General features: G+C 44.1%; 1 protein-coding gene across 38 annotated transcripts in view; it reads right to left on the reverse strand.

Moving 5' to 3' along the window:
• PPIP5K1 (diphosphoinositol pentakisphosphate kinase 1) overlaps window positions 1-9,896 on the reverse strand; it is a 54,263-nt gene extending 44,367 nt beyond the window's left edge. For 18 of the 38 annotated variants that reach the window (XR_013520899.1, XR_013520898.1, XR_013520897.1 and 15 more), the window contains exons 1-10: window positions 9,861-9,896; window positions 4,949-5,041; window positions 4,498-4,672; window positions 3,619-3,814; window positions 3,105-3,195; window positions 2,807-2,892; window positions 2,338-2,492; window positions 2,090-2,191; window positions 1,461-1,622; window positions 1,236-1,357 (exon numbers count right to left, since the gene is read on the reverse strand). Coding sequence is in view for 34 of the 38 variants with exons in the window: in XM_078334111.1 (XP_078190237.1) it covers window positions 1,236-1,357; window positions 1,461-1,622; window positions 2,090-2,191; window positions 2,338-2,492; window positions 2,807-2,892; window positions 3,105-3,195; window positions 3,619-3,814; window positions 4,498-4,644 (1,061 nt within the window). In the remaining 4 variants the exon portion in view is untranslated. Of the gene's footprint in view, window positions 1-1,235; window positions 1,358-1,460; window positions 1,664-2,089; window positions 2,192-2,337; window positions 2,493-2,806; window positions 2,893-3,104; window positions 3,196-3,618; window positions 3,815-4,497; window positions 4,673-4,948; window positions 5,042-9,860 lie in introns of all 38 variants that reach the window. The other 20 variants (XM_078334112.1, XM_078334109.1, XM_078334108.1 and 17 more) reach the window with 5 other exon arrangements.
• Window positions 9,897-11,995: the final 2,099 nt, after the last annotated feature.

Here is an 11,995-nt window from a genome sequence, read left to right on the forward strand (position 1 = left end):
TCAGTTCACTGCAAACTCCGCCTCCTGGGTTCAAGCGATTCTACTGCCTCAGCCTCCCAAGTAGCTAGCATTACACCACCACTCTGGCTAATTTTTTTTTTTTTTTTTGAGACTGAGTCTTACTATTGTCACCCAGGCTGGAGTACAGTGGCACAATCTTGGCTCACTGCAACCTCCGCTTCCTGGGTTCAAGCGATTCTCCTGTATTAGTCTCCCAAGTAGCTGGGATTATAGGTGTCACCCAGCATGGCTGGCTAATTTTTTTTTTCTTTTTTAGTAGAGACAGGGTTTCACCATGTTGACCAGGCTGGAACTCCTGACCTCAGATGATCTGCCTGCCTTGGCCTCCCAAAGTGCTGGGATTATAGGTGGGAGCCACTACACCTGGCCAATTTTTTGTATTTTTAGTTGAAACAAGGTTTCACCATATTGGTCAGGCTGGTCTTGAACTCCTGACCTCAGGTGATCCACCCACCTCAGTCTCCCAAAGTGTTGGGATTACAGGAGTGAGCCACTGCACCTGGCCTATATTAATATTTTATTTCTTAAGCCAGGTGGTGAATACATAGATGCTCACTATAGTCATTCCTTATATATTTTTGAAAGGCTTAAACATTATGTAACAAAATTTTTAGAAAGTCAAGTTGCAGAGCAGTATTATAGTATGACCACATTTGGTAAAATAAATACAATTTGAATATGGCAGAAAAAGACAAATTGTTATGTCTAAAACTGTTAACAACAATGGTCTCTGGGGGGTCAGTGTTAGAAAGGCAAGGAGTCTAAGGAGCCCTTTGTCTTTTTCCTCTCGTATATTTTTTATATTTTATTTATTTATTTATTTATTTTTGAGATGGAATTTCGCTCTTGTCATCCAGGCTGGAGTGCAATGGTACGAACTCAGCTTACTGCAACCTCCACCTCCTGCATTCAAGCAATTCTCCTGCCGCAGCCTCCCTAGTAGCTAAGATTACAGGTATGTGCCACTATGCCTGGCTAATTTTGTATCTTTAGTAAAGAAGGGGTTTCACCATGTTGGCCAAGCTGGTCTCTAATGCCTGACCTCAAACGATCCACCCGCCTTGGCCTCCCAGTGTTGAGATTACAGGCATGAGCCATTGCGCCTGGCCTTTTTCACTTTTAAACCGTATTTATAATATTAAAAATAAAGCAAAAACTTTCATATATTCTTCTGCAAGCCCATTCTCCCCAGCATAGATCACCATGTCTCTTACCCCAGAATCTTGGCACAGTCATCATAGTATTTCATCGAGTTCTTGACAAAACTAAAGCCATTGACATCACACACAAAGGAATGACCATTGGCACGAAGAAGGTCAAATCCACAAACTGTTTGCTGAAAGGGAAAGCAGAAAGATGACGACAAGACAGTTACTCTTCCCAGACCCCTGTTCCTTCCTTTCTCCCTCATGTCACAACCTCCCTGGGTCCTCCTCTACCTTGAAAGCTACGCAGACTTTCCTGGCCACCAGCTTTTCCATGGCAGTCAGCATGACTGGATATCGAATCTCTTTCCCCTCACTGTCTCGTTCAACTTTCCCATCCAAAGCTGGAGATTTTCTAGCTTCAGCATGGGCATAATCTGGCCCCACTGTATACACCTGCAGGTACATAGCATCACTGAGTATGCCCACAGCTCACCCTGTATATGAGAAGACAATATGAGCACTGGTCTGTAGACTAGTTTCAGAGTAAAACAACAATAACAACAAAACAAACAAATCCTGAGCATTAAGAAGGAGACTGACCAACATTTTTTCTACTGAGCCCTAACTGAAGTATCATTATGAAGGTTTCTCCTCAGGACTCCTATACTGTCATCTAGTCCTTATTAAAAAACAATTTACTAACATTATGCCATTTTTCTAAGTCAGCCTCACCTATGCTCTGATAGTGAAATGTCTATATCCTCCACTCATTATCTTCACCTGAATATGAAAGCCAATCACATTCACATCATGTTATTTTCTAGGACCTCCTCCCCATATACTTCCACCTGCTTCCCATGTACCCCAATCCCCCACCCCCAGACATTTGTAACCTCTTAAATCCCTGTATCCACCATAACCTTGACATCTGTGCCATCTGTTGGCATAAACTCCTCATAGATGTATGACCCTGTCTTTCGGACGCTGCTCTCAGGAGAGTAAACACTGCTTCGGCTGCCAATCTTCAGGATAAAAAAGAAGAAAAAACAATGTTACCTCAATTCTTTATTCTGTCCCCAAATTCTCCATTCTCCATCTTCCTTCCCCACAACCTCATCCTTGCCCTTCTACCTCTCTGACTCCCCAGATGCTCAAATATCTCCCGTACCTTACGAAACAGACGCTGGCTTCCTCCTCCAGCTGAGCTGGGGTAGTAGATGTAAACATTGTGGTCTTCTGCACTCACTGGCTTCTCCACAAAGGGCTTGGGAAAGACAGCTCCATTGACCTCTACTTGGTCTTCCCCTTCTATTAGGTTGCATTCTGAAAGGTAGGTGTGTGGTCATTCTGATGACGCGAAGTTGTAGAATATTACTAATTGTCATTTCCCCAGGTTTTAATCTCTATAACCATCAAATTTTTATGATGATATCTTTGTAATAAATGAGGTAATATCTCTATATAACAGGTCCAAGGCTCTGTCCAAAGATTCATAGCTCTAACCCCACCCATAATCCAATAACCAAAGCCCCACATAGATAGGTAGTACATAGGAGATGTCCAGAAGATGAAAACGTGGCTAAGTCATAGAAAGCAAGAAAGGAAAGGACTAACCCTCCCTCGGGCCAGGTCCTTACCCTCAGGCCGGGCAGGATCACGGTTGAGCACAGCATATCGAGGCAGATCAATACCCTCTTCCTGCAGGATCCGGTACACCTCCCTCCTGCACCCCCAAATAAAATAGCTGGGAGAGGTGGGAGTAACTAAGGGGAGAGGCTGGGGATTTCATTTATACAAGGATTAAAAGACATCAAGGCACAAAATTATGGTACAAAAATTAAGCATGTTTGTTTGACTCGGTCCCTCCCAGAGTGGGTTCTCTAAACATGCATGATCCCAACACCACCCATCTTACTGGTCAACAGGAAGTTATACCTATCTTGGATGTAATACTGCATGGCCAGATCATTGATAAGAAAGGGGTTTCGAAGCTTGGAGTAAGCAACAGCTTTGTCCAGAGGAAAGCCTGGAATGGAGACAGGAAATAAAGTGAGTGAAAGAGAACGAGAAAAGAGCAAGAGAGACAGAAAAACATATTTAAGCTATTAGCTGCCACTGAGCTCCTCTACCCATTCAATCCATCATTTATTCTTCTGCCCAGCTCCCCAAGTCTAGAATATTCATCAAGAAAAAGTAAAACAGAAATTATATTTACAGTCCTTCCAGAGACCCAATTCTGTCAGAGATCCTAAGACACTAGAGTTGTCCTGAGGTTAGAATACAGGCTTTAAACCCCTGGCAACTCCTCCAAGATGTACGGAAAGCAAACTCCTTTGCACTGTTCTCTAGCGTGCCACTAGAAGCTGATGGCCAACAAGAACCTCACTTCCCAAACCAGTATTCCCACCACCACCACCATTCCTTCCCATTTTCCTTCCCAGACCCCAACCTTTGGAGTGGAAAGAGATGAGGCAGTGGCAGGATGGCCAGTTTTCCACAGGTTCATTAAGGATTACATCTTCTCCCAGAATGATAACAGTCAGGTAGTCAAATCTGCACAGTCGCTCTAGGATTTGAGTCATGGGCTTGGACTTGGATTTCTTGGTCATGGCACAGATGCCAACAATGATCTGAGGTTCAGGAGGCTACAGAGAGGAAGTGCTATCAGAAACTTAAGAACTTCCCACCAATATCACCCACTTCTGGGAACACCATCTTATCTCCTTAGGGCACAGAGGTTCTTGCCAGGACTCTGGACCTATGGGATAAAGGGTGCCTCCTAACTTTGCTCCAAGTTGGAGCATAGCTAAGGATTCTGACTGCCTACAGAATAGGAGCTTTTCCACAGTAGGAAATACATGCTCAAGTAGGAGAGCTAGAGAACCGACAACTATGAGACAACAGGAAGAGCCTAAGGGCAGAGGTTTCTTTTTCTTTTTCTTTTTTTTTGAGACAGAGTCTCACTCAGCCTCCCAAGTAGCTGGGATTATAGGCGCCCACCACCACACCCAGCTAATTTTTCTATTTTTAGTAGAGACAGGGTTTTCAGACTAGTTTTGAACTCCTGACCTCAAATGATCTGCCCGCCTCGGCCTCCCAAAGTGCTGGGATTACAGGTACGAGCCACCATGGCCAGCCAGGGCAGGGGTTTCTAAGAGAGGCAACCTAACCAATCTCTACTGCTCCTCCCCTAAACCAGGACAGGGCCTGTTTATGACAGGGAGTCTGTGCAGTTGGAAAGAACAGAGAGGTATCTCCAACCAATAGAATCTTAACTCCCTAGGACAGAGGCTCCAACACCAAGTTACATCATTTTCCCCATTCTTACCACTTCATCCTCCTCGTCCTCAAGGAGCTCGCTGTCACTCTCTTCTGGCCTCATGCCTATTCCACGGGTGCCCAGCCCCTCATCTCCAGCTCCAAGGAAGAAGTGGGCTGTGGTACTCTCGCCCTCACTGGCCGTCAACGACCACATCCCTGCCGGAACACCCACTCATCCCGCTCTGCAGAAAGGGGTACCCCATCAGATCAGAACCCAAGCTCCCTGGCAGTGGGTGGGGATGGGGATGGGATGAAAAAATGAGAGGGAACTAACTCTAAGGGTACTAGGGTCAAACAAAACAAAGCTATAGGAAAAAGGATCAACAAGAAAGGAGGCATATGGGCTATGCTTGAAATGCTAAAAGAGCCATAAAAGAAAAGCAAGGTATCCCATTTCCTCCCTGCTAACCCCACCCCAACCAATAAATTAGTAAGTAGATCAGATAATCAGCCCTTACAATGCCTGCATGTCCCTGATTTGGCCAGCAAGAAACATTAACTTCAGTCAGCAATGGGAAAGGCAGATCCTCAAGGAAGGCTACTGTTGAGTCCTACCAGAAGAGAAGGTTAGAGTGACATTTCAAACTTTGGACTCATTCCACAATGTTCCTCGCCCTTTTCCACCTCCTCACAGAAGTGTTGAATTCAGTGATTTAATTCAAAGGCAGAGGAATGAGAGAGCTCAGCTGCCTTTGCTCTTAAACCTCATCTTAATTCTTCCCAAAGATGAACTAAAAAAGTATTTATTGAGGCCACCCTACATTCTAAGCATTATATCAGAACATTAAGGCCAGGCACACTGGCTTACACCTATAATCCCAACACCAAGGGAGGTTGAGGAGGGTGGATCACTTGAGTCCAGGAGTTCGAGACCATGCTGGGCAACATGTTGAAATCATGTTTCTACAAAAAAAAAAACCCACAAAAATTAGCCAAGCATGATGGTGCATGCCTGTAGTCCAGCTACTTGGGAGGCTGAGGCAGGAGAATCATCATTTGAGCTCGGGATGCAGAGGTTGCAGTGAGCTGAGATCACACCATTGCACTCCAGCCTGGGTGACAGTGAGATCCTCTCAAACAAACAAAAATAAAACAAAACAAAAACAAACAATACCCTTAAAACCCCCATACTCTCTCTATCCTTCGTCCATTCCATCTTAAAAGACAGTTGTCCAGTCAGACATTGTGTTTCATGCCTGTAATCCCAGCACTTTGGGAGACTAAGACAGGAGGATCACTTGAGCTTAGGAGTTTGAGACCAGCCAGGGCAACATAAGATCCCATCGCTACAGAAAAATTTTTAAGGCTGGGCACAATGAATCATGCCTGTAATCTCAGCACTTTGGGAGGCTGAAACGGGATGACTGCTTGAGCCCAAGAGTTTGAGACCAGCCTGGTTAATATAGGGAGATCTTGCCTTTACAAAAGCTTTTTCTTAAATTACCCAGGCATAGTGGCATGTGCCTGTGGTCTGAGCTACTTGGGAGGATAACCTTGGAGGACTATTTAAGCCCAAGAGGTCGAGGCTGCAGTGAGCCGTGATTGTGTCACTGCACTCCAGCCTGGGTGACAGAGCAAGACAAAAATAAATAATAAATATGATATTTATTTCATAAATAAAATCAAAATATAAATAATAATAATGATAACAATAATAATAAAAGACAGATGCAGAAGTTCAGAAAATCCATTCAGGGAAAGGGGTCTAGTGTGGTTGGGAGGTTGAGGATATAGGCATCCATATAGCAGTCTCCAATCCATTCTCTTTATTTATTTATTTTTAATTATTATTATTATTATTATTTTTGAAATGGAGTTTCGCTCTTGTTGCCCAGGCTGGAGTGTGATGGCTCAATCTCGGCTCACCACAACCTCTGCCTCCTGGGTTCAAGTGATTCTCCTGCCTCAGCCTTCCGAGTAGATGGTATTACAGGCATGCACCACAACGCCCAGCTAATATTTCATATTTTTAGTAGAGACAGGGTTTCACCATGTTGGTCAGGCTGGTTTTGAACTACTGACCTCGTGATCCACCCGCCTTGGGCTCCCAAAGTGCTGGAATTACATGTATGAGCCACGGCACCTGGCCTTCTCCAACCCATCCTCAAACTGAAATTTCAATGTTCTCTCTAGTTGTCCCCTGGTGCTATAGAACCAGTGCTGGTCTAGGCCAAGGTCCCTCACACCAGGAGCTACAGTTAAAAAAAAAAAAAAATCCTGCCTAAAACTGTAGCAGTAAGAATATCCTAAGACTTTAACTTGAACCAGCAGTTCCACTTCTAAGTACACACAACTAATTGAGAACCAACCAGCTGTGATTTTGCTGCACAGGGGACATTTGGCAGGAGACATTTTTGGTTGCCACAACTGAAATGATATTATTGGTGTCTAGTGAGTAGAGGCCAGGGATACTGCTAAACATTCTAAAATGCATAAGGTATCTCCTCACAACCAAGAACTATCCAGCCTTAAATCTCAGTAGCGTTGAGGTAGAGAAACTCTGCTGTAGAGAAATTCTCCTACATAAGAAGACTTTTGTAAGGAAGTTCTTAATCTCTCTGTTGGTAATGAGAAAACGTGGAAACAGTTCAGAGGTTACAAGTAGAATTGACACATACAATGTAGCATATAGAAATGACGGACTAATAGCAATGTAAAAATAAAAACTGTATATAATAAACGTAGTTTCCAAATACAAACTGCAGAAATATACCTGCAGTACAATTCTATTTGTATAAATAAAAATATTACATATTGTTTGTGACTGCATATATAATTAGTAGAAGTATAAAAACAGGGACTGGAAATAAAGACATCAAATTCATGATAGTGGTTATCTTTGAGGAGAAGGGAGAATGGAACTGAGGATTCAAACAGTACTTCACAACTTTATCTATAATGTTTATTTCAATTGTAAAAAACATCTAAAGCAAATATACAAAAGGTTAATATTTGTTAATATGAATTGTAAGGATATGAATATCTGTCATTATTTTCCAAAAATAAAAATTGAGTCACACATCAGCAATTTTCCATGGTCTGCAAAAGTTCTCAGAAACACTGACCAATGACTCTAATGAAAGTCACAAACTCCTTAAGTAAATGAACTTGTCTTACAGAAACAATGTTTTATATATGTAGTCTTATAGATTCTGAAAATAGTCTTGAATAATTATTTTATCTATTTTTATTTTAAACTCTTTCATTACAACTAGGGTTTGCAATTTTGACTAAAAAGTTCTAGCTGACCATCAGGTACGGTGGCTCAAGCCTGTAATACCAGCACTTTGGGAGGCTGAGGTGGGCAGATCATTTGAGGTCAAGAGTTACGAGACCAGCCTGGCCAATACAGCGAAACCCCATCTCTACTAAAAATACAAAAAATTAGCTGGGCATGGTGGCGTGCGCCTGTAGTCCCAGCTACTGGAGAGGCTGAGGCTGGAGAATCACTTGAACACATGCGGAGTTTGCAGTGAGCCAAGATCGCGCCACTGCACACCAGCCTGGGCGACAAGTGAAAACCCCATCTCAAAAAAAAAAAGAAAGTTCTACCTGACCTTTATGCACCTTGACCTTTCCAGTCTTCATCATATGCTGTCTTTACTTCTCAACTGCCATGAGGGTGCAACATTCTCCTTAGACTTAACATTTCCATTGTGCACTCATACACACACTCTTACCCCTGATAAAAAGGCTATTTTTAAATTCCTTTTCAGTGACCTGACCCAATTTCCCTGACTTGGGACATTCCCAAGGTCTCTGTATAGTTTGAGCAATTAGAATTTTGTTGCATTCTTTATCCTTGCTCTGAACCAGGGACTTTCTCTCAAGTATAAGATTACTAACCCTTTGCCCTTTCTTCCATTAAGACCTTCCCAGTTTTCTACTGACTTTACAGTAATGTTCTTGAAATTCTATTGCAGCTACATACTGGGGCATGGTAAGTAATTGAATAGGGATGAGACTGTTTACAAATATGTGGCTGAAGAGAGACGAAAGGTCTAAATTCACAGTTAACAAAGCCAAAATAGCCGGACAGAAATAGCTATGAAATAAGCCAGGATTTATTTAGATACACCTCTGGGAGAAGCTGGGCTTTGATGTGGTGTTCCCAGAGCCACCTCCGTTTTCTATGCTCTGCTCCCTATCCTCCTTCACAAATTTTGTTACAAAAGAACAGAAAACTTCAGTGTCTACACTGGGCTAAAGGGCAGTCTTACTCTGACATGAATCAATATGAAAGGAAGGAAAGAAGCAAGGAGATAGGCAAGTAAGGTAAGGAGGGAGGGGCAGGCAGACACTCTTCTCAGGAACAGCTATATTAAATCAGATCTGGAGAAGGGTTAGAAGGCAGGGTAAACAGTGTAACTTCTTTATCCATCAGAATTTAGGGCTGCTTGCATAATCATCTAATTTCCTAAATCACTATGCACTTGATGGTGGGTTCCATCGGTAATGAAGGGCAAATATTAATACAAATTCCAAGCAGGAATACATCCAACACAGAAAAACTACTCAATCCACCAACACTACTTTCTGCCGACCTTGAAGAGTGGATGCCCCCCTTTCTTCTTAATGCAATTTTTAATTCGTCAGACACACTCCTCATTCCAACTCTGATCAACTGTGCTCCTCTCCCTGTTCTCAGTATCAGCTGCCTCATACCGCCTTCTTTCCCCAACTTACTACAACGACTCTGGTCCCAATACTGACTGCTGCCTCCCTACTCCGCACCCCCATCATTGGTCAACTAATTCCATTAATCCAGTTAATCCTCCCACTCAAGGATTCCCCAGTATTAAAGTTCTTCACGCCCTGACACGAGTCACCATACTTGGTAACATCTTTATACTGACCCCTCAGAGACCCCCACAATGACTGCCTGTCATCCATTCTTTCCTCACGCCACCCCTTTCTGGAGGCTGCCTTCTCTCCGCCGCAACCCATGCCACAAGCTACTACCCCCGGATACCAGCCCCACTCCTCCTGGCGCAGATCCCTTCCACCTTGATCCTCTCCGCTGTACGACTCCGTTCCTCCATCCTCCTGCAGGACCCCCACTTCCTCACGCAGACCCCCACACACCTATCTTCTCTCTCACCGACCCCCTCCTCGGTCCTCGCACTGCTCCGGGTCACGAATACCGCCCTCCCATCCCGACTTCACTAGCCTTTGCCCGCCCCCGCCTTGGCCGCTTCACTCTCCCTGCGCTGACACTGAGGCCCCTCCGCTGGGCCTCTTCCCTAAGCCGAGCCCACCCGGAACGAACCCCAGCCCTGGGAACCCACCGAGCCCACTCTACCGCGCCCACCCTCTCCGATACCGCCCCCAGCCCCAACCACTCCCCCACCGCCCCCGGCCCTCACTCACCCGCCTCCCTCCGCTCGCGCAGCCGAACCTGCCGGCAGCGACACCTGACAGCCGCCCAATCAAAGCGCGACTTCTTTGCGGTGCCACCAATCGACGGAGGGCGCGCACCGGCAACAGAGTCAGGCTGCGTTGGCCGGCGCTTCTGCGCGGAGGAGCGTGACTTCTAGTGGCTCTGGGAGGAAATGCAACCTGGTGCTCCCTTCCTTTGATTTCTCACTGCATCGCCAAAGTCCAGATGCTTGGTCTAGACAGAGATGTTCCATGATGCGACGGGGTGGGTGGGAAGCCTGATGCTGAAGAAGAGCAAGAGGCAGATTTTGTGCCATTGCTGCTCCTTCAGGGCAAAACCAGGTCTTCCGTTTGTCTTATAAGACAAAACAAGGTATGATATATGTACAGATCCAATAAATAAAGGTTGAAAATGTTGAGACTGGAGACAAAAACAGAGACAAGGAGAGAAACATCAGAAAGTTAAGGGAAGGAACAGAGAGACATTTACAGAGAAAATGGATGGACATGGAACTCTAGACAAATTGATTACTACCTCCGCAGCCTGCTTTTTCTCTATTCTCCAGACAAAGCTGGATTTGAATCCTGGCCTTACCTTTAATAGCTGTGCAGCCTTCAGTGAGTCACTTAACTTCTCTGAGCATTTATTTTTCTCATCCATAAAACTGGGATTAAAAACTTAAGGCCAGTTGCGGTGGCTCATGCCTGTAATCCCAGCACTTTAGGAGACCGAGGCAGGCAGACTGTTTGAGTGCAGGAGTTCCAGACCAGCCTGGGCAGCATGATGAAACCCTGTCTCTACAAGAAATGCAAAAACTAGCCAGACATGGTGGCAAATACCTGTGGTCCCAGCTACTCATGGGGCTGAGGTAGGAGGATCACTTGAGCCTGGGAGATGGAGGTTGCAGTGAGCCAAGATCACCTCACTACACTCCAGTCTGGGTGACAGAAAAAGACCCTGTCTCAAACAACAACAACACACCTAACTTAAAAGGTACTGATAATACGAAAGCATTATGTATTGAATATGTTTGTATTGCTCTTATTATTATCCTTGCATCTTCACTTGGTGATCAAGATAGTCATTCCCTGGTTCTTCTCTGCAACATTAGGGTCTTGACACTTTTCCAGTCGTGTCTTATTGTACTGACCCTGCCCCCGCCAAGGCATTCTGAATGTACATAGAGGTGATTCTAAGAGCTGGAATAGATGATTCTAAGAGGAATAGATGCCTCCCTAGTTCATGCTTAGGCTAATACCCCCTCCACCACTCTAGCCCTTCAAACTAGCTAGTATAGCATCTTCCAGGTATTTAACTTATCTTACTATCCCCCTGAAAATGTAGACTTTGTCCTTTGTAATGGAACAATCCAATTTAACTCAATGAAATAATACATATAAAAGTTTCTTGTAATTGTAAAGTGCTTTAAAAATATTAAATACTGTCCAGTGCTCATGCCTGTAATCCCAGCACTTTGGGAGGCCAAGGCAGGTGGTTCACAATGTCAGGAGACCAAGACCATCTTAGCCAAAATGGTGAAACCCCATCTCTACTAAAAATAGAAAAAATTAGCAAGGTGAGGTGGTGCGTGCCTGTAGTCCCAACTGCTCAGGAGGCTGAGGCAGGGGAATTGCTTGAACCCAGGAGGCAGAGGTTGCAGTGAACCAAGACTGCGCCACTGTACTCCACCCTGGTGACAGAGCAAGACTCCATCTCAAAGAAAAAAATTAAATACTATTGACAGTAGTTCTTATTAAATAAATAACATACCATATATCAATGCCATATATTACTTCCATATGCTGTAGAATACGTTTTTTTAATGAATATTAATATATTATATGCCTGTTAAAGGCAAATGAGAGATAAGAAAAGTGCACAAGTACATGTGTTTTCCCTGTGGAATTATTGAATTATTGTTCAAATTTGGGCAGCTACTCTCTAAACTTGGGTAATTTCTCTACTTCCCTGGCTGTCTTATTTCTCCTTCTGTAATTATCTCCTCCCACTCCCTACCTCCTTAATCTTAGTAACCACCCTCTCAATCAAATATCAATCTTACTGCTCTGGAAGATTATCTCCCTATTTACCTGGATAAATACATGCTATTCTAAGAAATTATATT

The sequence above is a fragment of the Callithrix jacchus genome, chromosome 8 (genome assembly GCF_049354715.1).
Source record: "Callithrix jacchus isolate 240 chromosome 8, calJac240_pri, whole genome shotgun sequence".
NCBI lineage: Eukaryota > Metazoa > Chordata > Mammalia > Primates > Cebidae > Callithrix > Callithrix jacchus.